General features: G+C 41.1%; 3 protein-coding genes across 8 annotated transcripts in view; 1 reads left to right on the top strand and 2 right to left on the bottom strand.

Moving 5' to 3' along the window:
- Positions 1-809: 809 nt before the first annotated feature.
- Positions 810-16,731, bottom strand: ORC1 (origin recognition complex subunit 1). 3 transcript variants are annotated; one of them, XM_085067592.1, is made up of 17 exons: positions 16,627-16,731; positions 15,551-15,655; positions 15,027-15,154; positions 13,692-13,861; positions 13,131-13,509; positions 12,186-12,483; positions 10,789-10,893; positions 10,237-10,423; positions 9,582-9,688; positions 8,796-8,897; positions 8,145-8,316; positions 5,844-5,951; positions 4,930-5,079; positions 3,596-3,715; positions 1,996-2,162; positions 1,680-1,767; positions 810-1,188 (listed from the first exon to the last, which is right to left on the bottom strand). In XM_085067592.1, exons 2-17 carry the CDS (start codon positions 15,637-15,639, stop codon positions 994-996), a joined length of 2,565 nt encoding a protein of 854 aa, XP_084923718.1. In that variant the 5' UTR covers positions 15,640-15,655; positions 16,627-16,731; the 3' UTR covers positions 810-993. The 3 variants fall into 3 exon arrangements, with proteins under 3 accessions (XP_084923718.1, XP_084923721.1, XP_084923719.1); XM_085067595.1 differs by lacking the exon at positions 16,627-16,731 and adding an exon at positions 16,307-16,454; XM_085067593.1 differs by lacking the exon at positions 16,627-16,731 and adding an exon at positions 15,781-15,907.
- A 4-nt stretch (positions 16,732-16,735) lies between these two features.
- On the top strand, positions 16,736-20,498 carry PRPF38A (pre-mRNA processing factor 38A). Its single transcript, XM_085067596.1, has 10 exons — positions 16,736-17,012; positions 17,110-17,269; positions 17,786-17,907; positions 18,067-18,152; positions 18,284-18,394; positions 18,919-19,031; positions 19,495-19,521; positions 19,600-19,697; positions 20,034-20,082; positions 20,168-20,498. The coding sequence occupies exons 1-10, from the start codon at positions 16,883-16,885 to the stop codon at positions 20,208-20,210; spliced, it is 939 nt and encodes a 312-aa protein (XP_084923722.1). The 5' UTR covers positions 16,736-16,882; the 3' UTR covers positions 20,211-20,498.
- Positions 20,499-21,397: 899 nt separating this feature from the next.
- The window catches only part of TUT4 (terminal uridylyl transferase 4), a 43,601-nt gene continuing 38,761 nt past the window's right edge, over positions 21,398-26,237 (bottom strand). For 2 of the 4 annotated variants that reach the window (XM_085067588.1, XM_085067589.1), the window contains exons 28-30: positions 25,401-25,926; positions 23,028-23,201; positions 21,398-22,013 (exon numbers count right to left, since the gene is read on the bottom strand). In XM_085067588.1, the coding sequence (XP_084923714.1) occupies positions 21,922-22,013; positions 23,028-23,201; positions 25,401-25,926 (792 nt within the window). In that variant the 3' untranslated portion in view covers positions 21,398-21,921. Of the gene's footprint in view, positions 22,014-23,027; positions 23,202-24,604; positions 25,927-26,237 lie in introns of those variants that run through there. The other 2 variants (XM_085067590.1, XM_085067591.1) reach the window with 2 other exon arrangements.

Raw genomic sequence — 26,237 nt, 5'->3', positions numbered from 1 at the left:
AACCTGTGCGCACCGAGCGATCCTCGGGATCAGTGAACAGAACCTGTGCGCGCCGAGCGATCCTCGGGATCAGTGAACAGAACCTGTGCGCACCGAGCGACCCGCGGGATCAATGAACAGAACCTGTGTAACACCGAGCGATCCTCGGGATCAATGAACAGAACCTGTGCGCGCCGAGCGATCCTCGGGAATCAGTGAACTGAACCTGTGCGCGCCGAGCGATCCTCGGGAGCAGCGAACCTGTGCGCGCCGAGCGATCCTCGGGATCAGTGAACTGAACCTGTGCGCCCCGAGCGATCCTCGGGATCAGTGAACTGAACCTGTGCGCACCGAGCGATCCTCGGGATCAGTGAACAGAACCTGTGCGCCCCGAGCGATCCTCGGGATCAATGAACGGAACCTGTGCGCACCGAGCGATCCTGGGATCAATGAACAGAACCTCTGTAACACCGAGCGATCCTCGGGATCAATCGACCAGAAAGAGTTTGGGTGTTTGAATGGAACCATTCGTGCGGTGTGTTTACAGTCTGCTCCATTCCAACACTAAGCCTGGACCGCAAACTGGAAGTTCCTTTTAATTATGTTAGTAATGGAAGTTTAAGCACATCTGAACAAAGTGTTTTGTTTAGTATAAAAGTCACGCAGAAAAATCTGCAGCATGCCAAAGTCATCGTGAGTCTTAAAAAAAAAAAAGCAATGCAAATAATCAATTTCAAATAACCCATTCCAAATAACCCATTCCGAGTTCATACATCCCAGTTGAAGGGGACCAGTTACCACCACTTAAAAATAATACTTGAAACAGATCGTTTAAAATATTTAAAATGCTTTGAAATTCTTTATTATTAAAAAGAGTGCTTTAATACATCAAACGAGCAAAGCATTTAAAAAAATACGTTTCGCTATTTCCATCTTATCAACAATTAAAAAAAATAAAAATAGACGGTATTTAAAATATTTATACAGACTAAAAGCAATAAAATCCCATTTACTTTATTCCTCCCTGAGTGCATACATGACATCGTCCTGGCTGAGGTTCAGCCGCACCCGCACATGCAGATATTTGCTGCTGGCCTCCACCAGCAAGAGCCTGCAGGCACCAAGCCTAGAACAAATTGCCATCATTTCTGACACTGTAGGGCTCTGCAGGCCTTCCACCCTGCACAAGGCCACGTGGTGCTGGTAGATCTGTTGGAAAAGAGAAACGGACACAGGTTATGTTTACTACCTTCTGCCAAGGTGACAGAGAGAAGATTTGTTCCCCCCCACATCCATGGGAAGGGAGATAAAACTAGCTCCACCCTGTTCAAATGCTGTAATTTTATATAAAAATGTTTAGAATTATATAAATGAACATTTAGCTTCCACACTACTCATGACTACTCATCAGTCTTCACAGCTCTGCTGGCACCAAGTATTTTATGGGTCTACTAAAATACGGGTCTGAAGCTTCTAGTGATATATCTGCCTCTTGAGAAAAACAGTGAACACAAATTGGAATCTACTTTCTCTTTGGACTTCCCCCTTGGACCGTTGCCTGATAATTTCAGATTCTCTTTTATTTTTCTTGTTATAAAGCATGTTAAGGAAGAAGCATGAGATGTTTTAATACGCAGGCCAAAAAAAAAAAATTACTTTGTGGTCGAGATCACCAGTAACATTAACAAAAAGCCCCATACCTGTTGAACTGTTGCCTCCTCAACTCCTGCCCGGCGAAACTCTGCTAAAATTGCTTTCAAGAAGATTTGTTCATGCAACGAAGCATTCCTGAATCAAAAACAAAACAGACAAAAATCCATCTGTGAAGTTCAGAACCTACAAAACATCAGGAAGAAGTCTGGAAGGGATATTGCTTGGGAGCTACATATGTAAACACAGGGTGGCAGTTTATCTCACAGCTGGCCATTATATTACAGCCTGCAACTCTGGCATCATATTTTTTTTTTTTAAAATAGTGCTGTGAAAGAGACAGAAAAGCAAAGGAAATGTTTTAACCTGATTGCATTGACATATGGTGATGAAAACATTTCATCTATGGCTTCAGTCACGTGGGCCATCCTGACAATCTCCGGGGTTTTCTTCTGCCTGGCAAACTCACAGATCTCCGTGGCTCTCCTGCAGATATCCAGGCAGCGCCGCGCATCCCCGGACAGCGCTGCCACCTGCAAGTGAACAGGACAGATTTGTAACAACATTTCCTACCAAAGGGGAGAAGAGTTTAGCAGAAATCAACAGACAAACAAAACCCAAACACCCAACGGGAGAGTAATGCATCTCTGAACTTCCTTACTACAACCCCAGATCCTAAACAGTCTTGTTGACCAGAACAAACTCTCCCACATCCCCACCCTCATCTGGTCATCACAAATTGAAGACTGCACTTCTTTTTATAACCACAGAAGTCAGAGGCTAAAAAAAAAATTTAAAGGTGAGCAATTCACTTCAACACCAAAAGCTTTCAGAAGTATCAATTTAATTATCAGTGAAGACTTTTACCATAATCCAGGTTCATGCATAAGGAAAAAAAAAAAGTGGGGGGTGGCTGTAACACCAAAAAACTCAGTTTTTCTATACTCATTAAAATACTGATTTTAAGAGTACACTAATAATTTTAGAAGGTCTCAAGTATCTGGGATAGTAAATTCACAGTTACAAGTGCCTGAAATTTCTGAAACTAAATACTTCTTAAAACCCCAATTGTGCCTTGCAGTTTTAATAAAGCTATGAACAGTCACGAAGTATAGTACTGGTCTGGTGTTTCCAGTAGAAGATGCTGCTAACATACAAAAGCCCTAGAACCCAGCTGGGGCCAAGAATGAGAAACCCTTTAGAAAACCTAATTGCAAGGCATATTTCTGTATTTTCTGAAGCAAAATCATAGTAGAAAAACACTGCAATTATTCAATCTGCAAAACCATCACTATTATTATTACAGAAAGGTCGCTCCTCTACAATAAAACACACACTTATATTTACTTCTGACACATTTATGAGCACTTTTTTAATCCTACAGTGATGTAGGATGTTTTGACATAATTTTTATAGATTACTTTAATATAGAGTTGCTAATATAACACATTAGCAATGCACATATCTCAAAATGAGAAGCTACTGATCCCCAGTGCATTATTTATTTTTTGTACAACTGAGTATTCAGACTTGCAAACAGAACAGGTACTATCTATTATGACAAGGTACTAAACATCTTGATAAAGAAAATTAACATGGCTATTTCCACTGCCACTGGCATGCTGTCTTTTTCAGGATTCTCCAATGACTCACATTATGCTAAGCAGTGGAGACAGCTGACATCTTATCATCATGCATTATCACGACTCTTGTTGTCATGCCTTCAGCTCTTGGAATATGCTGCAGCCTTCTCAAGAGTAGGTGGAAAAAGCAAGGACACTGCTCTAGCAATATCTTCTGAGAAAATACCCTGAATAATGCATGATCTGCTACTTGTGCCCCACTTGCCTCCAACACAAAACAGAAACCACAGAACCAAGTCTAACAGCTGATACAAAACTCTCCCTTGGTGTCCCCACACTCTACCCAGTGCAATGTGAAGGACATTTATCTGCTCTGTGCTCACCTTTCTGGAAACCAGCTGAACTGCATCCTCTTCAAATGCCTTCACACCCTTCAGTCTGGATGAAATAATTTGCTGTAACTGTTTGTAGGAGTAGGGCTGAAAGGACATTCTGGTGAGGCCCTGCAATAAATGACACAACACAGTGAGAAGCATTTGTGGTGCTGGAAAACTCTCAACTGCTCAAGCATAGCCTATGTGGTTACTTTTACTTTCTCTGGTAGGAGCAATCAGTCTTTCACATCCTTTCCCTCCAAGTGACATGATTTCACCAATCATGTTTGTGAAATAAATGTACAAATCCACAAAGCTGTGACTCAGTGAGGACCACTGGCTGGATTTCCCTACTGAAAGGCCTGAGGAGCAAGTGCAGCTGCTATTAAAATTCAAATATCTCTTATAAAACTTGTAAACAAATCAGAGCCCCCCAGTAGAAAAATATTTTGATTACTACTGTTTACACATTATTTTTTAATAACAGCAGCAGCTGTGAAAAAAATATTCATCTCTCCTTTAGCAAATCTGTGTATGTATATACAGACATACTATTGTCTTCAAGTTAGTCATCAGCCAAGAATTAAAACCCTCTTCTGGCTCAAGCTAATAAGAACTGCTCTCAGATGAGGACAGTCTATGTTACAGATGGTGCACTGCCTTTCATACCCTACAGGAGACCTGAGTTTTGAATTTCTTATGCAAAACTCTTCTCTTGTGACTGTATGGACTCAGCTGATCTGCAGTGGGTTTAGTGGGTGGGGGAAAGCAATTCACACCCTGTGGAGCTGATTTTGAGTCATGGAAGGATACAGGCACAGAGCACTGTTGCTGCAAATCACTTTTCAGAGCCCTGATGAGATGACCTAGGAAAATGTATTCAAAACAAGTGGAGAGTGCATCCAATTTTCTTTGTTGGATACCTTTATATAATCTACCAGCTGATGATGGCAAACAGAGAAGTAAATAGGTGCCTGGAATGAAAGGGGAAAGAAGGGAAACCACAAGAGAATTCTTCTGAACTCTAGAGTAAGCAGCTTAACCATGAAGCACAGCATTTGATTATCCAGATCTTAATATATTTTAAAAGGCATCCATATTCTTATTTCAGTCTTACAAGAACATAGTGTACATACACAGCATAATATCTGATTAGCAAACAGGCTCCTGAACTGTGCTGAGATTTGTGAGTTCATTATCAGTCCTCTGGAGAGGGAATTATAAAACACATTGTTCAGCTTCTGACACAACCAATCCTACCTTTCTCCTGCATTGCTTTTGATTGCATCCAGTATTTAATCTGTTCTCATTTTATGGCATAGAACAGAACTGTTAGGACATACCAGCCTGCTTGCTACTCTGTTCATCATGATTCTCTCTGGCAAGTCCATGGTGTTGGCAATGGCCAGGATGATTAACTTGGAGTGCTTTTGGGTTGGCCAGTCAAATAAGTTGTACATCACGTTCTGTTTCCGGGTCCACAGCAGATCAAGCTGCAGAGATAAAATGAGAAGAATCAGACTGAAGAATGGCCTCTTATTTACAGTACCTCATGGGGGTTTGAGAGCCAGCTCTGCCACAGAAGATCTCTCATGTGATTCTGAATAAGCTGTCTCTGTTGCCTTTCCTTTATCCATCTACTAATAGGACTGCATTTTCTGAATCAGGGCTCTAATCTCTTTTGGAAAAGCACAGTCCTGCTGGATGCTTGAACAGTATTAACCACAATAGTGATTAAACAGTTGGAGTTTGAAAAGACTACTGTGATACTAATACTACATCTAACAAGATTCAAAGACCCTCCAAGAGAGAACCTGAATTAGCTTACAGCAAAAATAAGAGTGCATTTGATTACTGCCGAGCATAGCACATTCAAGGTGTTTCAAAATTGGGTACGACTTATTTCTCTGTGAGTTTTTTCACTGGAAGTGCAGCAGCTTCCTGACAAAATACAGTTGAATCCTCTGGTATTTAGAACTTGACAAACAACTTATTCCACATCTTGGAATAACAAAACATAAAACCAGTATGAAATCCAAGGCAGAGAACAATATGGCAACAGGATACTTACTCTTTTTAGGAAATGGAATTTAAATAGGTAAGAGGTAAATGTTTGTGTCTCCTCTCACCTAAGTCTATTCCTATTACATCACATATGATACACTCAAAAACATGCATTATTTGTCTTTTTCCATCCTCCACAAACTCATTTCTTACAATACTTGAAGGAAAGAAAACAAAAGATTCTTTGTCTCACCTCATCCACTATCAGCACTGTGGTCTTCCTCTTTGGTCCAGGTGTACTGAACAGCTTTGCCAGCAGTACTGCAGCATGAGTTGCTGTCACCTTCTGACCTGTCAGGAACTGCACAAATATTGTAAGTAAATCACACCAAAATCCTGGAAACACAAAGTTTGACTCTATTCAGTTTTGCCTTTCCCTAACATTCAGCACCTAGCATTTGGATTATTTTTTCCATGGGGAAGGAAAAAAAGAAAATGTAACTCATAAGACAAGAACTGCCTATAAAGGAGAAGAGAAACAAAACAATGCATAGCTAAAAAGAAAGGCCCATAGAATTTTCTGCAATTTGTCTTAGAATCATTAAAAAATCATGAACCCACCCAGTCTAGAGGGCTCTAAACCCAGTATATATCAAGGGTATCTCTGAATGCACACACCTACTGAAAACCTAAGTCAGCTGACAAGAATAGCCTGACTTCAGTAATCCTGGACTCCTATTAAAATTTTAATGAATCATCAGCAGGATCTATAATTAAATTTATTCAACTGTGAGCTAAAAAAATATCTGCAATACCTTTTGCAACTACATGGCAGAACAGATGAGCTGACTGTTCATTACCTCTTCCCTTGAAAGTCCAAAGACATCCAGAAATCAAAGCATGACATTTCAAAAGTACACTGTAGATGCTGAATCAATTGTTCATCATAGTTCAAAGTCAAGCCATAAAGCAAAATGGAGACTGCACTTGAAAACTCTTTCTTTTGTAAAATCTCTGATAAACCTGAGATCTGATAATTACTAAACAAGGCAGAGCACAACATTAATGTATAATCTATACTTTTGTTTCATGTTTCCAGTTCACTCAGGACAGTGTGAATCAGTCACAGGAAGCAGCTGCATCCCAGAGAATGAGGATTCTGCAGCTCTGGAGCTGAATATCCAATGTACCACAGAGTTCAGTCACTGTGGTGGAACTGGACACTGGCTAAGTATTTAACCTTATTTCCTTCATCTGGCCAGGGCTTCTAGTCCCTGTTCCATCTCTGTAATTTTCCTACAGCAGTGAGGTAACTGCAGAAGGGAAGCTCCAGGGTTTTCTTCAGTCATGCAAAGAAACATTGGCAAACTGGAGCTTGACTTGCAGTAATCATAAAAGCAACCTAGCTCTTAGCTAGGTACTAGGATAGTAGCTGAGGCAGAAGGAATGAAGAGAAATACATGGTTCATGTGACTTTATACTCTCCTGAAGGATACTTAACTGGGCTAGTTTAGAGTTCAGGACCCATGGAGGGCAACAGATTTTACTTCCAAAGGCCCATTCTTTATTCATTTTAAAATTTCATGCTGAATGAGATAGGCACAAAGGATGTTGAAATACATTCACACTACCATGAAATAAGATAATTGTCAGGAAGCCTTGCACTATGCTAAAGAAACAGCAGCCTGGTCTCAGCAAATTTCCCTACAAGACACTGTCTATGCTGGTTTGAGCAAAGAATGCAAGTATGCAAATTTAACTCCCAGCTATAGGGAGGGAGGAAGGGAGGGATAGTGTTCTAATAGGGACATTAGAACACTAATGTATGCCACTCCCTGCTCAGAAAGATGATGTCAAACGTAAGTAAATGGAGCAGAAGTTTATATGAAAATAGAACAGATGCTTCAGGAAACCATTTAATTTCCAGGTCACTGGCCTAAAGTTAGCCTAGACTGAGAAAGCTCTTGAGCAGTTACTGTCTAATGCCTACTGGGTGATCTTAATCCAGCCCTCAAGAGATTAATTCACACCCATACAACGCAATCCCAGGCAGTTATCCCAGATGGATACTGCAGACTGGTTTGTTATGGATATCAGAAATACACTTTTGTTGACAAAGATGGCCCCTCTTTAACTGAATTACTATTGTGACTGACCAATTAACCATTAAGACCCCCTCAGTAATTACTCTACTGCTACACTGACTTTCAGAGCTGTCACCCTAGCAGCTGTTTAAGCAGATGTGCAGAAAAAGTTACACAATGGGAAAATATAAAAAGCTGATTTATTTTTTTTTCAGATGAATAAATGCAATAAACCAGGCTATTTCTCAGCCAACACCCTTATACAGCAGAAAGCAAAAGAGTTCATGAAATTGGCTAAGGCCTTAAGTTAATTATTTTCTAACCTGCTCTGAGGTAAAAGCACACAGTCTCTTGGAGGAACTTGGAAGTTATTGATAAATGCCTGGAATACCAAAACATATAAGGATCTGATGGTAAAGTGTAGTATCTCTTCTTTCAAACCCAGAAACCACTGAAAAGGCTTTAGTTACCTCTAATATCTGCACATAGGCTTGGTGAGGGTCTGTCAGCTTCATGCCATTGATCTCCACAAACTGGAATGGTGGCAGTTCATCATTTTCTGCAGCTTGCTGAAGACACCGAATCACTTCATGAACAGTTGCAGTTTTACCTGTTCCAGGCACTCCAGAGATGTACATGCACCTGCAAAAGGAGAACACCTCTTCAGCAGCCTGACCAAAATGGGATTAATGAGCTGCAGTTCTTGACCTCTGACACCACTCCTGAATACTCCTCTGTTAATTCTGACAATTCCCTGTATTTCAGTTACCTTATCTGCAGACTGGGACTCACAACACAACAGAGGATCATGAGGATTTTTATCATTACTGAAGCTATTAACAATCTAAAGTATTTTATAAATGTAATTTACCTCTTAAAAAATAAATAGTTTCCCAGAAATCTAAAACTGACTAGTTATATTTTGGTCTTTAATTTGAATCTGTAGAATTAAGAAGCCCACATAATTTCTATGCACAACACCACTTAAAAAAGAAAAATACCAGGAAAATTGAACTAGGAACTTGAAATGATCATAACTTTTTAAATATAAGTAGTGTTTATCATGACTGCTGTTATGCCACAATCAGATGTCATCTTGGTTACAGTCTGGCCAAACTCACCCTCCTGTGCCATCAATAAGTTTGCTCTCCACAAAGTTATAGATATCCTGGAATTCTTCCTCACGACAGGGCAGAGATTCTGGGATAGCAGAAACATGCAGCCTTTGAATAAAAAATGAAAAAGAAAATTAAAATTTCAGTTCTCTCTGAAGAACTGATGCAAACAAACAGCCAAATGCTCACCTTTCACAGCTGTGTGGAATTTTTCAAATCTCTCTTTACATACTTTTAAGTCTGAGCATCAATGCCAAGTATCCCACAAGTAACAACCCAGTCTCTCTCTATGTGCTCTTAATTTATTCAGCAATAAAGATCTGTTTTAATTCATCAACTATTTATAAGTCAGTGCAGAGGTAGGATAAAAACAGAAGAGACTGCTTGTAGGAAACAGAGAACTCAGACCCAGTTAGAAAGATACAGACATTCCTGAATGCCTTTTTTTTCCACTGTAAAGATCTACAGTGATACCTGTAAAGCTTTTTCACACACCAAGAAGAGACAAATATTGTACCTTTACAATCTAAAGCTAATCAGAAAGGATTTTTGTTTTTCTAATGTTACACAGAATAAAAACACCTAAATCTGAAGAACTCAGCATAGACTGGCTAAAATAATTTAAAATTGTGAAAGTAGTATCGTAAATACTACCAGTATTTGTAAATCTAGTATTGTAAATTATTAAATGCTCTTCTTGTATCAGAACACCACGCATTCCCTATTTCAGCACAGTCTACTGCTGTGAACACCTAATGCAAAAAAAAGATGATTCTCCTGAGCACAAATTACCTTAATCTGGCTTCTTCCAGTACACTGGCTGGTTCCTGGGCAGCCTGGATGCGCTTGGGAATCTCTGGAGTCGCATTCCGGGGTGTTCTGGGTGTTCCTGGTAAAGACTGCAAAGAGAAATTGCAACCTCAAGTAGATTCTCTACAAACAGCAATTTCTGTTGGAAACAAACCATTCATACGAATTTCTCAAACATTACTAATGCCAGAGTACAAGAGGAACAGAGAAACAGTAATTACACAGGGAATTACCAAACAAGCCGTATGGTGTTTTCTTCCTAAGATAAAAAGGAAACTGAAAAGGGGGTGGTGACAATTATACCTTTTAACTGTCTGAAGAATTTTTGAGTGGTTAATCCTTTTCTGAAGTGCTGTGTTATAAAATGATGTGGTTCTTAAGAAACAGCATCCAAGCCAGTATTTTCCCCATTTAAGCTATTTTCCCTGTTTTATGTGATCAATATTGTCACAATATTCACAACATGCAAATGGATTATACATTTGCACAACCTACTCATATCAAAGATTAAATTAATCCAAATAATGCTTCATTAAAAGCTAAGGGGTTCAGATACTTAACTCTGGTACACAGCCATCAAGCATTCAAATAACTGGCTCAGAAATCATAAAAATAGCTCTTTTATATGGAACCTTACAGTTTTCTTCAGTGTCTTTGCAGGAGTGTGAACTGCAGACTTCCTTGAAGATTTTGGGGTGCTGAGTATTCTGCTGGATTTAGTTTTCTTTTCTGGTGTACAAGGCACATCATCATCCTCCTCTTCCTCACTACTTGAAGAGTAGGAACTGTCAGAGCCAGACAGAACATCTTCCTGGTCCAACATGCTACAAGAAACAGAAATTATTTGAGCTTTAAAAAAAGCTCAACACATACAAATCTACACATCACAAGGCAACATTTGTACATTTTCAGCTTTTTCTGCAGTTCTTGTAATCAGCAAGCCAACACGTTTTCCACTTCAGCTGCTAATTTTCCATGGCTTTTTAACAGACTGGTTTAAAGGAAGTCAGTTTTCTGAATAACACCATGAGTCAGCTTTATGTTTCTGAAGATAAACCAGTTTTTACTCATGCTGCAATTAAGCTGCGCTTCTAGAACCATTTGCATTTCAGTATTAAGCCAGACAAGCTCTCAAGGCTTCAAGCTATCAACAGCAATCTGAACAAGAGATCATGGCTGCAGGGTTTACCTGATTTGTTCTGCAATGAGAGCACTTGTTTTCTGTGCACATGTTCTGCGAGAACGAGGGGTCAACACAGGGCTCTGAGCGCTCTGTTTCTGACATCCAACTAAACTGTAAAGAAAGAAGACAAAGCTGGTTGTATTCCCTCTCTTTGCATCACACTTGTAAAGACACAGAGAAGGCCTTTCAAACTTCAGGATCAATTGTTAGCACTGTCAATCCAGCATGAATTCTTATTTGTTATTTACAGATTGGCTATGGCATGGATACTGGCAGCACAATTTCCCTCCTCTTGCATCGTGTCTTCAGTACATCTTTACCAAGACAAACAAAATATTTGCTGTATTTTGCCCTGCCAGTCTGAAGGGACAGGGGCTCAAAACAGTTGTGGTTTTATTTGATTTAGAGGTGGGGGTTTTTGCCTTTTTTTTTTCTTAAGGATAAGAAAAAAATTCTTTCCTTTGGGCATTTCTTCAGTCTGCCCTTTGGGATGTGTTTTACTCTTTGTGTTTTGATATTGCTTGGGTGTCTTTCCTACTAGTTCAAAGGCCAAAATGAGATGAATTACAAATGCTTTAATTATTTGTTGACCGTTCTTGGAAATTTTTTTTAGATCTATACATACTACTGAAATGCCATTACTGTATCAATGAAAGGCAAACATTTCATGCTATGTGAGTGAAAAAAAGAAGTGTCAATTCCATTGTTGCATCCACATCTTTACTCTTGGAGAGGAGGAAAAGGAGTTGTTTCTGGCTTCTTGCAACATTTTGCACAAGAAAGTCTGTTCCATTCTTCTCCTCCCCCAGCTTAATGCTGTTTTTAAAGACTGTGTGAAATACTTGAATAGTTGTGCTTTTTGAGTTTTGATTTCTTTCCTACATAAAAATTAGCACGGAAGTATACATACAATTCTCATGAGGACTCATCCTGGGGCCAATCAAACCTCTTTCTGCAGTCCAGCACCCCTCAACACTTGTCACAAGCAGGGCATATCTGAGCCTTGATTATGGAGTGCAGGGAAACAGATTTTCATCCAAGTTGATGAGTATAATGATAACACGGCTTCAGTTTCCTTTCATACCATCCCACTCTTCCCATTTCCAACATCATGTCTCTGTTCTTTGAACCATGAACTGCTTGTGTCCATCCTGAAAGTCAACTCCTCTTTGGATATCCCTGATCATTCATTCACCTCCAAGTAACATTTTCTAAAGCTTCACCACACTACACTTGCCACTGCTGAGGCTCTCCCCCTTCTCTCCTTGTTCTCAACAGGCAAACTATGGGACATGCAGAGACTTCACCCACTTTTCTCTCCAGAAATCCTTCATAAATGTGCTTTAAGGGAGCTTCAAATAGAAAACCCATACAGAAATAATGATCAAAATGCTCTCACTTACGACAGAGTGTCATCTTTGACATGAAGATTCTTGTCTTTTTCACTGAAATCTCTGATTTTAGTGTAGGGTGTCAATCGTATTGTGTCACTGAACCTCTGACAGTGCTCTGCAGTCTCAGAAGTTGCCTTGGGCTTAGCATTGCTGCAGGGGATCTTTGGTGGTGAGCCTAGGATTTCACTTGTGAATTTCACTTTTCTTTTAGTAGCTGATGGTTCTAATGGTGCTACAGCATCACAGTCATCATCCAAAAGACCCAAAACTTCACATCCCAGGAGCCTGCCTTTAGATCTTGTAGGACCTAGAAATGAAGAGCAGAATGAACTTGTCAGGCTTCAATATGGGTGGTTTGGTAAACTTTCAGAAGACATGGTACAACTGGCTCAGTGACTGTTGTTTAAAAGAAAGAAGATGGGTATTTCAGGTATTTCACTCCAGGAGCAAGGAACGGGATCCCTAGAAGGCATGCACTTTCTCTAAAAAAATTACCAAATTGAAGACAAACTTTTTTTTTTTTTTTTCAGTTTTCTAACCCAAATCCATCACTGAAAGCTTTACTCAGGTTCCACTTTGAAAATCCTGCATGTTACACAGGATCAAACGTGCTTATTCAACCAGCTCAATGTAAACATTTCAGTGCACAATTAATCAGAAGATTAAAGAGACTGGGACATTCTCAGGTCAAGTTAGGGCTGATTGGTAGCATTTCAGTCAACAAGCCTTTTAATTTAGATTTATCAGATGAAGTATTTGCAGCACCAGTTGGATATAAGCAGTCCACACATAACAACTGATGTGCCCATAAGCCTTGGGCTGATCCCAAAGCCTGAACAAGGTAACTAAAAATACTGATGGTTGAATGTTACCATTGTTTGAACTACCCAAAAGGGAGAATCACAAAACATAGTACAGAACTAGTGAATGGACAGAATATTGCCATATACATACTGTTTAGCTCCAGCTTCTTCCTTGCTGTCGGGGTTTTGATGTCATTATTAGCCACTCTATGAGAATGCCTCTCCTTGGCGAGGGAGGACTTGGAAATAGAATGTTTTGATTCTATTCCCATATCACCATTTTTGGGTTTTGTGGCACTCCGAACAATGCTCCCTGTCTCTTTTTTCACAGGTGTAAGGCTGTCTGAAGGAATAAATGCTTTTGGAGAGTTTAGGACGACACTTCTTTTCTTGTTAGCTTCTTTCAGCCTAGAGAATGTGTCTGGGGACAAAACCTTAAAGCACTTCCCATCCCAAGACTGTTTGACATAGAAAGTTTGTTCCTTGTTTAATGTAATAGGCAGTTCCTCCCCCAGATGTAGTGGCAATACCTGCAAAAACAGGAAATAGCAAAACACACATACGTTTACATTTACTGTTAATTTAAAATTCAGCTATTTGCTATTCACAGATTTTATTACTGCAACTCATGCAATCTTTAGTACTAATTTACACTACAGGGCTGTTGCCGTTTTTTTCTTCCCTCTCTGTGTAGAAGGCTTGCAGTACATACCATGACACTTTTAATAATGGTCTCTGCAGCTATATCGGTGTCATAACCAAGAACTTGTTCAAAAAACACCTCCTGGGGGAAAACCTCTCTTTTGAGCAGCTTCCGTTTGTTCTGAGGTATTTCATCCAAACGACAGAACCACTGCACAACTGCACGTTTGCACTGAGCACCTGCAAGAAGGAGAAAAGGTCAGGAAACGTCAGTTTTATTGTGTCACAAATAGCGCCAGACTTTAGCTGAAATGCCATCAAGAAATCCTCCCTGGACACAGGTGAGAAAGCCTCTGATAAGAGATTGCAATTCCCATTATCTAAGCTAAATTAAAATGTCTGAGTTGAGAATTTCTGAGGACTAAGGTAACACCTACACAGGGGCTCAACCACAAAAATAACTGGAGGCCAGCTCCAGACCACCAGTTCCCTATCAAACCCAAGAGGTTCCTAATTTGCATAGATATGATCTCCTCAAACCCTCCTAACTAAAAACAGTGACATAAAAGGAGAACTGAGAAATTTCAGGATGTTATTTGTAGTGTTACTGTACTTGCAGAAGCCAGAAACACTTTTTTCACTGGCTGACAAACCAAGGAATATTGCTGATGAAATAACTTGTTTTTAAGGAAGTTTTATGGGTTTCATTCCAGCATGAAAAGAATATTCAGTTGTGCTACAAAAAAAGGTATATCAGTAAATAAATAAGCTGGAATTATATGTATTTACATTTTTAAAAAGGTAAAATTTAAAACCCTCAAAGCATTATTATTATGGCACAGTAAAGAACAAAAGCTATTCAAAGAAATCAGACTCCAATGAGTAGTTCCCAATTCAGACTCAGTCTTTGTATCACTCACCTTTCATAATTTATCTTTTCCTATGTATCTCTGTATAAACAAGTAGTTCTACAAGGGACAGAAGTAATGAACCCCATTTATTCAGCCTTGTACTTTATTGTCAAATTGCCTAATGTCTAATAACATACAAGTTTCAGGGCTGGAGTACTCTTGCTCCATTTGGATTCTCAAATCTCTAAATAAAGCACAAGCTCACACTGTCTTCCTCAAAGAACACTGCTTTTAAATTAGACAATTACATAAAAAGACTGTAAAAATTACAATGTGCTTTAACTTTCCATTTATGTATCAAATTTAGTTGAAATTAGCCATCAGTCCCACATATTTGGGGAAGCATGTGAAAAGAGACGCAATGATTACCAAAACATGATGTTCTCAGTAAAATAGGCCAGTGACATAGTGTTAATGCTATCTACACCCCCACGAAAAAGGTAACTTTAGAACATTTTAAAATTTCTCAGATAGAAAGCTTTTCTTTCTCTTACCATCTTCATATAAATCCACAAGCTGTGCCACATAAGGCTGATCTGCATTCGCCCCTTCTACCAAAATAAAATCCCCAAGTTGTATACAGGTTTCTGTTCTGCTGCTTTCTGATGTAATAAGGATCCCCCTAGAAAGTGATACACAGAGGAAGATTAAGAGAAATTTCATATTCTTCATAATTCTCATATCATTAAATCTGATGTCTTATCAACTTTAGTTAGTTATGCACTTTCTTGCAATGCTTACAACTTAGTTCCCTGATTAGAAGCTTTCATATGTATTACAATTAGTTAAAATTTATTCACAGATTTAGTAAAATGTTTTTGCTTATATGTTATACAATTTATAATTCAAGAGCTTGATGACAATGCTTTTGTTATACACACACAGTGTCATGACAAAATGCTCAAAACCATACTCATATTCTTACTGACTGCCATGTTAACCTAAACGATGTCAGAAAGGTAAAGAAACATTCATTGTTTAAGCTTCCCTGAGCAAGACAGAAATAAATGTTATTTACTTGTACTGAGAAGTCCTCAGCTTTCTGTCTGAGCTCACAGGTCTTCCATACCAGGAGTAGATCAGTTTGCTTTGTTGCCGGGTGTTCATGATTCCCAAGGAAAAGCTGAAACAAACACTTTTTGATTACTATTTAAAAACAAAAAAAGGAAAGATGCTAAGATATACAGATCTGCTATCAGTTCTTTCGGCGTGTATGAAGAACGTGGTGATTGTCACAGACAAGCCCACCTTCCCCAAAGCCTACAGACACCCTTCCCTGAGGAAGGATGAGAAAAGGGAAGATATTTAGTAGTGAATTGTTCTCCAATTCCTTTTTCATTCCCCGCAGCTCCCCTGCCTTGCCCGCCATGCGAGGACAGCTGATCTCCTGGGGACACCGAACCTCGCTGCGAGCTGGGTGAGATCCTCACCGACCTTGCACTTCCGCTCCACTTTTATAATTCGGTTTCGTTTTGGGGTTTTTAATTTTTTTTTCCCCTAAGTACTAATTTTCATCTGGAAGCTGGGGGAAAGGCACACACAGCCCTCAGTGCCATTCACCGCCCAGCCAGGGCGGCACATGGCGGCTGAGGGGCCACAGGCCGGGCGGGACACGCTGAGGGACAGCGAGGGGCTGTGGCAGCACCGCGGAGCTCGTCACCCGCCGGAGCCCCTCACAGAGCCTTAACCCGCCCGAGCCCCTCACAGAACGCCTCACAGAGCACTAACCCGCCGGAGCCCCTCACAGAACCCTTAACCCGCCCGAGCCCCTCACAGAGCGAGCGCGGCCGGCAAAGATCACAGCGGTTCAGCCGGTCCAACTCCCCCTCTCCAGCAGGGTCATCCCAGAGCACACCGCACAGGATCGCCTCCAGACCGCTGTGGGATATCTCCAGCGAGGGAGAGCGCCCAGCCTCCCCTGGCAGCCTGTCGCAGCCCCGAGCGCTTTCCGCCCCGTCCCCTCACGGCCCCAGCTCGCCGCCTTGTCCCCTCACGGCCCCAGCTCGCCGCCCCGTCCCCTCACGGCCCCAGCTCGCCGCCTTGTCCCCTCACGGCCCCAGCTCGCCGCCCCGTCCCCTCACGGCCCCAGCTCACCGCGGCTCCTCAGCGCGTCCCGCCGGCGCGCCGATGGAACTTCGCGCCAAAGCGCGAGCGGAGCCCCGCCCCCCGGCGGCGCGCGCGCACGGGGCGGGCAGGGGAAGAAGAGGAAAGCCGCCATGTTGGTGCCTGGCGCCCGCAGATAAAGTGGCGGCGGGCGGAGCGGCCCGGGCGCGGAAGCGGAAGGCGGTGCGGCTCCTCACGGAAGCGGGGCTGAGCTGGGAGCGGCGAGCGGGGCTGTGCGGCCGCAGCCATGGCCAACCGGACGGTGAAGGACGCGCACAGCATCCACGGCACCAACCCGCAGTACCTGGTGGAGAAGATCATCCGCACGCGCATCTACGAGTCCAAGTACTGGAAGGAGGAGTGTTTCGGCCTCACGGGTATGGCAGGCCGGGCCGGGGCGGGCCGGGGGGCACGGGGGGAGCTGTGCTGACCGCCCGGCCTGTCCTGACGGCCCGGCCTGTCCTGTCCTTGCAGCCGAGCTGGTGGTGGACAAGGCCATGGAGCTGAAGTACGTGGGAGGTGTCTATGGAGGGAACATTAAACCCACGCCTTTCTTGTGCCTGACGCTGAAGATGCTGCAGATCCAGCCCGAGAAGGACATAATTGTGGAGTTCATCAAAAACGAGGACTTCAAGTAAGCTGTAGCATGATTTTTCCCATTTTGGGGTTGTTGTACCGAGGGAAAGTGTCCGAAACAGCCCGAGAAATCTCAGTGCGGGGTTGAGCTCTCAATGGGCCCTGATAAACTCTGCTTACCCAAAACAAACTCTTTCCTTTTGCTTTCAAGACTGTTCTCATTATCACCTGGCCTGTTGGAAAGGCTCATCTTTGTGGTGTAGGCTCTCTGTGATAATAAATGTCTGCCTGAAGTATTTGGAATGAGTTGCTTTAAGGGATTCATGTTAATCTACTTTTTCATCAGTATTTCTTCCATCTGGTGTCAGTGGTAATGCCCCCATGGAGACATTGTATATATGAAGTGTATATATATGTTTTTCATATTATTGAGGCGGTGATGGAGCAAATCTAAATGACTCTGTATTCTGGTTAGTGTACTCATTTTCCTCAGAAATTTACGGGAAAAACTTGTTTTAATCTGAACTACTAAGTGTGCAAGAAGCCCAGATCCATGAAAAGGTTTCCTTTCCAGGTATGTCCGAATGCTTGGAGCACTGTACATGAGACTGACAGGCACTGCCATTGACTGCTACAAGTACCTGGAACCACTGTACAATGACTATCGGAAAATTAAAAGTCAGAACAGAAATGGGGGTAAACATTCTTACTTCTGTAATATTTTTGTGTTTAGTAATATAAATTTTTTAAATTGTGGCATAACCACCCTGTTGACCTAAGTTGTCTGAAGTGTTTCAGCTTTACTTTAGCCACTAGTGTTAATTATGTCTTTTAAATGCTATTTTGCACCCCCAGAATTCGAGCTGATGCATGTGGATGAATTTATTGACGAGCTACTCCACGAGGAACGTGTTTGTGATATCATCCTGCCTCGGCTGCAGGTTGGCAAATGTAGTGGTTATAGAATGCCTAACTGCACCAAGTTCAGTAGCTTCTACCAGCTTCTGGCTTGTTGTGTAAGCTATGGTTGCCTCCTTGGGTGTTTGGTGAATAAAGTTGCAATTTCTCCTAGAAACGGTATGTTCTGGAAGAAGCTGAGCAACTCGAGCCTCGTGTTAGTGCTCTGGAAGAAGACATGGATGATGTAGAGTCTAGTGAGGAGGAGGAAGAAGAAGATGAAAAGGTTGGTGAACTGTTTTAGAAAGGGATAGGTAAAGCTGAATCACTTTAAAACACTTTTTGGTTATGACAAATATTTGAGGGTAGGCACAAGGCAGCTGCTGGCACCTCTTACTTCCCCCCATAACATATTTTCATGTAAGCAGCTTGTGAGGACTTAGACCTGAAGCATCTCTCAGATTGTCAAGTTTTCCTGTCTCTTGAAATCCACAAATCTGGATCTGTTCTGTGTTAAGCATATTTGCATGCAGATATAATGGAGAGAACTAAAGATGATGATGGAAGGCCTCATGACCATCAGTCAGTTCTGCTGTACTTCTTTAGAACCAACACTCTGAAAAGTGATTATTTTAATTTCCAGTTGGCAGTTTTGGGCAGTACAGCTCACTCCTGACTATGAAATACATGAGGATAGGGAAGGTTGACAGCATGACCTGCAATTTATATTTATTATTCAGAAATCTTTACTGATAGCTTAAAACCTTGACGAAACAAGACTTAACAGACTCTCCCCCAACATGTTTCCAGCTGGAACGAATCCCATCTCCTGACCACCGCAGAAGGGGGTACAGAGACCTGGACAAACCCCGCAGGTCTCCGGTGGTGCGCTACAGGCGGAGCCGGAGCAGGTCTCCGAGGAGGTGAGGTGACTCTTTCCTTGAGCAGTGTTTTTCCTGTAGTGCTGCAGGTGGCCGGAGCACAGAAGTGAAGGTGGCAGTTCAGCCACAACCTCTCCCACCTTCCGCTTCCTTTACCACTTCCTGAAGTGAGGAGTTGCAGTGCACAGACAAAGTGAACTTCTCTGCCTGTTTCTCCAGTCCTTCAGTAACTCTTGAACTTGGTGGCCAACTTCAGCTAAATTTGACAATAGAGTGAAGATGTAACAGAGAACTGCAAAGAAAATCCTGTTAATTCCTCTCATTGATAAGAAGCTTGGAAAAACTCATCAGTGGCCTCTGTTGCTCACAGTCCAGAAGCAGGTCGTTGTGCAAGCCAAAAACTAATGGGGGGTAGGAGAAGCCCTGCTGCTGAAGGATGTGGGAATTAAAACAGCTGTTCTGCTAATGCTTTTTAGTGATTTTCGCTTTTCTCCCCCAATTGCAGGCGCAGCCGCTCTCCAAAGAGAAGAAGGTACTCTTTTATTCTGTTATTTAAGCTGAGAAATGTACATTTTTAGTACAGCTCTCTTACAATCTGCCTTTCCCTCAGCCCATCACCGCGCCGGGAGAGGCATCGCAGCAAAAGCCCGAGAAGGCACCGGAGCAGATCCCGGGAGAGGCGCCACAGATCGAGATCTAAATCTCCAGGTATTTGTCACTTCAGATTAACTCTGGCAAGTCTTTATTGGCAGCCTACCCACTGCAAGAAAAATCTGTGTCACCATATCAAGATGGTAGCACAGGTGCTAAATCTGGCTGATAAACATGAAAGCCCAGATGGAGAACTCTTTTAATGGCTGCAAAATTGTCTTGAGTATGTTTTCAGATACTTGCCAGGAGGTTACTTTGAGTGCCTTGCCTAGTTAAGGCTAGGGTTGTTGTGGCATTATCTAGCACACTTGGTCACTGGAAGCAGATTGCATTAGCAAAACTATGAAGAATTCCAGTGGCAATGGAAATAACTATTGCCTTTTTATGTCACAGGGCATCACCGTAGCCACAGACACAGAAGTCATTCCAAATCACCTGAAAGGTAAAGGTTTGGCCTATTTCTTAAGGGCAATTTGGGAATTGAAGATAGGTTTTACAATATTGGCTTTTTGCTTTTTTTGTTTCAGATCTAAGAAAAGTCACAAAAAGAGTCGGCGAGGGAATGAATAACCAAGTAAACCCAGGCCACAGTTTAAGGACCTTGAACTGCAGTCTAATGCTGCCCTATTTGCTCTGCAGGACAGCTGAATCTGTACTGGCTGCTTTAGCAGTCCCTTTCTTTAATCACTCTCATTTTGTTGTCTTGGATTTTTTTATTAAACATAAGCTAAGGATACTTTTTATGTATTTACTCATCCTTGTGATAGAATTTGAAGATTGTTTTTAAATTGTTTTTTCTTGAAGCCTGTAAAAACTGGTGAAAAGCAATAAAAAAAAGGGAGGTTTGTCTTAAAAGGCTCCTACTTGTTTCCTTCATAATATGTTGTTGAGATGTCCCCTGGTTGAAGCTGGCTTCATTTTCAAATCAGGGTGTTGTTTTGACAAACTGTCCCTGCAGTCAGTCACAAACACTCAGAGCTCCAGTGCAGGAAAGGAAGGCTGTCAAAATCCAGTGTCTTTATTAAAAGCTTACTTGAAACTGATGTTCTCCAACAGACTGTCATTGGGTCCTTTGTAAAAATCACACTTCAGTGTAATCTGCTGCTTCTGTGATGCCATCAGAGAGTTTAGAAGGTGCAAGCAGTACAAAGCACTGCTTAATTCTTGTGGGGCAAGAAGTTCAATATAGTTAAAGACAGTACACCACTACTGTGAGCATCGTTTGTGGCCTCCCTGGGACTGGGGACAGAATGTGACACTATAAATGGTTCAGCTCTACCTTCTCTGAATGAAGTTAGCTTTTTAAATTAAGAATAATTAGGCTGTTACTGAAGATATAATTCTCCTCTTACAACACTTTTATCAGTTGTGTTAAGCCCTTGTGTACCATGTCTTTATTCATGGCCTTGCTTCAGAAGCAGGGATGGGCAGGTTTATCCCTGAACACTGCATTTGGGGCTTAAGGAGTCTCATATATTGCCCTGAGAGTGTTGACAGCACAAAGGTTATGCACAGTGGATTTATGGAAACTCCTCTTTAAAACTGCTTCCCAGCACTGCCTAAATTTTCCAGAGTATTTGCATATTATTTTGCAAAGCTGACAAACAGAAAAGCCCTTTATAAACAGGAAAGGTGTGCTCTTCCTTCAAGTATAAGACACACATTGGCTGTGAACAGCACATGCAGTGACACCAGCATGGAGCAAAACAAATCTAGTGCTTGTATCACTTGTTAAAACTTCTTAACTTTCCCAGATCTTCATATTAGAGCCATTTTTATTCCGGTTAAAGTGAGCATGCATACAAACAGGGAAGAGGAAAAAGTCTTATGTCCTTTTTTTGCAGTTTTATTTTTCTTTTTAAAAAGTTTTTTGGCACTACATCGTTCTGTAAAGAATAGAAGTGACAAATTTTTAAACACATGAAATCCCCTTCTAATTTTATTTTTTTTAGAACAATATATATAAAGTCTGAAGCAACCAAAGTATGAATACAGCTAATAGAAAATAAAGAACTTAATTTTAAAAATTCTCTCTCTTTACAGTTTATCAAGATAAAACAAAACACAATTCCCCTTAAAAATAGGGTAATAAAATAGATGAAATTTGTATCACTCAGTTTTGTGATACTAGTAAAAACTATAGTTCATATCTATGTACAAATGATACAGTTTAAAAACAGTCTTAAATAATCTTGTATCTAAACATGTTGCATTAAGATTTTAAATCAGAACCTGAATTTTCTCCTCCCCTCCCCCCACCCACCCACAATCCCATCCAATTTCACTTTTTCTGTTGAATGTAATTCAGATTCAAGTGTGGATGTCCTTGAGACAGAAGCGAGAACCGCTGGTTACTCTGCATCAGTGGACCAGCTAAAAGAAAATAGATTACAGTTACTTCAGCAAATCAAATATTTAACAGTGCTTGGCTATATTCAGTCTACTAATCTAACTTAGAAATAAAGTCATTTACTAGACTGACAAAAATGCTATCTATACAACTAACCCATTCAATGGGACAATGCAGAATTAATCCTACCTCCAAAATTCCCTAAGAATCATCAATACATCATTTTGTTGCATTACTTCAGTCATTTAACAAAAATAATTTCAGGATTTTAAGTAAATTCACTTTTCACCTGAAAACCCTGCTGGAGCCAATAGATTAGATTTTGGAAAAGGATTTGGTACCCTTATCTCTCATTTTATGCCAGGTGACCCCAGCTGCACATCCTCCAGGTCAAATTTGAGCATAATTTCTCTGGTAGTGGAAGTATTTTTCCTACATCCTTTCCCCATCCTGCCAGATGCTGAACACCTTTACCTTTCATAAATATCAGAGTTGAAATCAAGTCAGTCCTTCCCAGCTCCCCAACAAACTGAACCTGACCTAACTTTGCAGTCAGTGCTGCTCAGACTGTAGACAGGCTGGACTGAACCTCCAGAGGCCCTTTCCAACCTCAATTATTCTGTGGTCTTGCAAGTTTTTATCTATGTAAGTCATTTCACAAAGCAAGGTACAAAAGCCAAATAAAGTAAATTAGGACAAAAGTTTCTTCATATTCTGAACACTCTCATGGGCCAATCATCTTAACCTCTACTGAAGCAGAGGTGGCTCTGCAGTGAGCCAGCAGCAGCAAGGAAAGAGAGGCTGGAAATGCAACAGACTGCAAACTGGCTCAGATTTCAGAATTTTATTTTAACCCTTCCCTCCCACAAAGATCTTCACTGATCCACAGAGGAAGCTGAAGCGCTGATTTGACTCTTGGATTTGCTATGATTCCAGGGAGCCTAGCAAGTGACACGATTTTAAAGGCTTTTAAAGCCTTTGAGACAGTAAAGAGACATGTTGCATGAGCTGTTGATTCACATAGTGGTTTCTAGTACCTTGAGGGTAGAAAGGTTTGTTCGGTGGGTAGCTGGCATTTCCCTGCTGCATGTAGTTCTGAGGCATATTGTAAGGCCACGCTCCTCGGAGGAGAGGAAAATGGGTAGGGGTCCCATGGTCCCAAGGGACAGAAGGAGGGTTCATTTTACCAAACTGTCCTTGGAAACCCTGATCTATTTTTCAATTGAAAGGGAAAAGCACATTGCAAGTTGAAATAATTAAACAGTAAGTCACAAATACAATTTACATCTTAAATAACAGTTTGCAGGGGACTTAATGCGATTAGTCTGATGTGCTACTTTTTTTTAAATATACATCAGTAAAAATTACCACCTAAATTACTTCATTATCTACTATAATAGAATTATTGGGAAGAGAGAGGATGAATCAATATTAAAATAAAGAGCTATGATTTCACTATTGTTATGTCTTTCTCATGATGAAAAAATAGAAGAGCTGAACAATATTATTTCTATCTAATCCCACACAAATATCCACTATCACTGACAGAGCTGTGACATGAAAGCTATTATCCTACTGCAAGAAGTAATTCTCAGATGTACACTGGAATTCCACTAATACTTACATGCTTAAGAAACTTCCTATCTAGATCATTGGACTGACTTAAAAATTGAATTTTAGAGAAAAAAATATAAACTTTGGAAATAAGTATACAAATTGTAAGCTATTCCAGTTACAGTTCTGAAATCACTGCAACATTAAGAATGAGAAATCAAGCATCCAAGGAGGCAGGACCCACAGCATGAGGCATAGCTCTGGAGTATGCATGAAAAAGAGCTGTCTTGATACTTCTAATGATTCTACTTTTGATCAGTTGTTTACTGAAAAGAAAATTAAATTAAAGTAGCTCCTTTCAAGCCAAGGTTAAGTGAGCCAGGACAAAGTTTTCCTCAAACTTACTGTTCTCAAATTGTCCTGAGGAGGTAAGAAACCAGGCTTCAAAGAGACAGGAGCCAACTCGTGTCTACTGGGCACTCACCTTAATGGCATCTAAGCCAAAAAGGAAATAAACCTGATTCAAATACAAAGAGGAAAAATACTATGACTGGGAACTAGGAAAAGGAGTGTGATGAGGCTGGAAATTGATGGGAGATGAGGGATGGGAAAAAATACTGTGACTGACAGCACAAGAAAACAGGGAGAATGCAGAAGGAACTAGAATTTATGGAGCTTGTCTGAAAGAAGGCAGCTATCTTAGTAAGGAGATGTGGATTGAAAGGAGCTGCTTGAGGGAAAGACAAAGCTGAAGGGGACAGATGAGAATTAAGATCAGAAACGGAAAGGTAGGGACAGAGCACACTGAAGACACAGAAAACACATGGTTAGGAGTTCCTGTATCCTCTAAAATATATTCCCCACACAGCTTTAAATAGAAAATCATGTATCTCCAGCACCTTAACACATGTTTGAAGCCCACTGGTGAATTATTCCTCATCCAAAGCTGTGGACTCAGCTGAAAATCTACTGTTACTGACAATCACCTCACTAGTGCAGAGAAAGGCTGGGCAGGAGATTCAGACTTTTCATCTTGTGATGAACAACCACACCAGTACACTGTATTATGGATTAATTTATTTAAACATAGGAGGACTTACTCAGAATAAATCAGAAGACCACCACCAGGATTAATGACGTAAAGGTCAACAGTTAAAATGTAGGGGCTGCCACAGTTCATGTTGCAGAGAAAACTGAACAGGCTTTTATCATTATTTACTGCTTCTTCTCAGCCTCAAACACACCAATGTACTTGGCTTTGCTATGAGGCAAGAGGCTGTTACCCACTTTTTATAGGAAAATGTATTTTCAGGAATCAGCATTGAGATTGTGGAAGTTAAATGTGGCAGGATAAACTACAGGCAAAAAAGAATGGGTATGATCATTTGATTTTGAACTAAAGGCGAGGAGACAATATTCAACTTGCACAGCTGTAATTCTGCCAGTCTCTGAGTTTGTGGTTGTAACCTCAGCATTTGTCTAATAAATTATGTGTTGATCTTAGAGGTCTTTTCCAACGTTAATGTTTCCATGATTATCTGATATAAGGAATCTGTTATTTGCCAGAACATTCACAGAAATGCGATTCAAACAACGATGAGGAGGTTTCCCAGTTGAATGCAGGATTTCTCATTGTTGCACAGCCATTAATGGCAGACAGGACTAATGCCTAAAAGTTACGGTGAGCAATTCTTAATTTTTTTCCTATAAAAATGTTAAGACAGGTGAAAGTCATGACTTTGTTTCTTAAGCATCATATTTTTTTTATAAAACAAGTTGAAAGAGTTAGCTGTTCCTGTAACACTTAACACTTGTGCACAAAGTACGAGAGGTTTGATACAACAGAGAAAAGTTACCTGAATTCCCCACAGTGCCATTGTTCACCAGTGAGTTTGGAGTCACAGGATTGTGCCAGTGTCCCTCATGAGAAGTGCTGGGGATTCCCATGGGCCTGGCAGCAGGCTGTGCAAAGATGATACTGGGATCATTCAAGCTTACACTGCTCTGGTTATTTGTGGTGCTGCTGCTGCCAGATCTCATAGAAAATGGAACATTTGTAGAATGAGGAGGGTTACCCGGTGCAGAGTGAATAACAGGCCCATGAATAGGCCAAGAAGTGTTGGGAAGCTGAATTTGGTGGTGATGGTGCATCTGAAGAAGTCCCAGGTTATGCAAGGTGGAATACTGACCTGGGGGAGATTGGGGAAAGTTAAACAAAGGCAGCTGGACCTGATGGGGTGGCTGTGCACCCTGCTGTGGCTGCGGAACGTGCTTAGACTGGGATATTGATTGTGGCTGAGTCTGGTTAATGGAGGCTGGCTGAGAGGAATTCTGTGGGAATTGTTGAGGTTGTGGAGAGTAAGATGACTGATGTGAATCAGACTGGAGGGAAAAAAAAAAGCATATATTTCTGATTAGTTCACAACCTATTTAATGGTGTTTTCTTTAATAAGCACCCACTGTATTGGGCTATCCATCAAATGGCAAAGCACTCTCCAGCAACACCCAAACGCTGCACCCAAGTTCCTGTTGGCTTCAGCAAGTGCAGTTCAACTGACACTGACTTTCACCAACAGATAATTTGGTCTGTTAATGTGCTACATCCCACCATCAGAAACACTATTCTGAGCAAATATTAGCCCCAAGTTCTTCAGTAGACTCCTCAAACACTTGTTTCTGATTTTTAATCTGTG

The sequence above is a fragment of the Lichenostomus cassidix genome, chromosome 8, assembly GCF_008360975.1.
Source record: "Lichenostomus cassidix isolate B80296 chromosome 8, HeHo_3.0, whole genome shotgun sequence".
Classification (NCBI taxonomy): Eukaryota; Metazoa; Chordata; class Aves; order Passeriformes; family Meliphagidae; genus Lichenostomus; species Lichenostomus cassidix.
The sequence above is the reverse complement of the archived record's forward strand: the minus strand, read 5'-3'. Positions and strand labels throughout refer to the sequence as shown.

What these genes read in the sequence shown, in the direction of transcription:
- ORC1 (XM_085067592.1), bottom strand. Translation starts at nt 15,639, where the DNA reads ATGAACACCCGGCAACAAAGCAAACTGATCTACTCCTGGTATGGAAGA. An exon ending in CCATTATTAAAAGTGTCATG is followed by an intron (nt 13,510 to 13,691) that starts GTATGTACTGCA and finishes CTGTTTTTGCAG; the next exon opens with GTATTGCCACTACATCTGGG. An exon ending in CCATATGTCAATGCAATCAG is followed by an intron (nt 1,768 to 1,995) that starts GTTAAAACATTT and finishes TTTTTGATTCAG; the next exon opens with GAATGCTTCGTTGCATGAAC.
- PRPF38A (XM_085067596.1), top strand. Translation starts at nt 16,883, where the DNA reads ATGGCCAACCGGACGGTGAAGGACGCGCACAGCATCCACGGCACCAAC. An exon ending in ATCAAAAACGAGGACTTCAA is followed by an intron (nt 17,270 to 17,785) that starts GTAAGCTGTAGC and finishes TTTCCTTTCCAG; the next exon opens with GTATGTCCGAATGCTTGGAG. An exon ending in AAGTCAGAACAGAAATGGGG is followed by an intron (nt 17,908 to 18,066) that starts GTAAACATTCTT and finishes TTGCACCCCCAG; the next exon opens with AATTCGAGCTGATGCATGTG.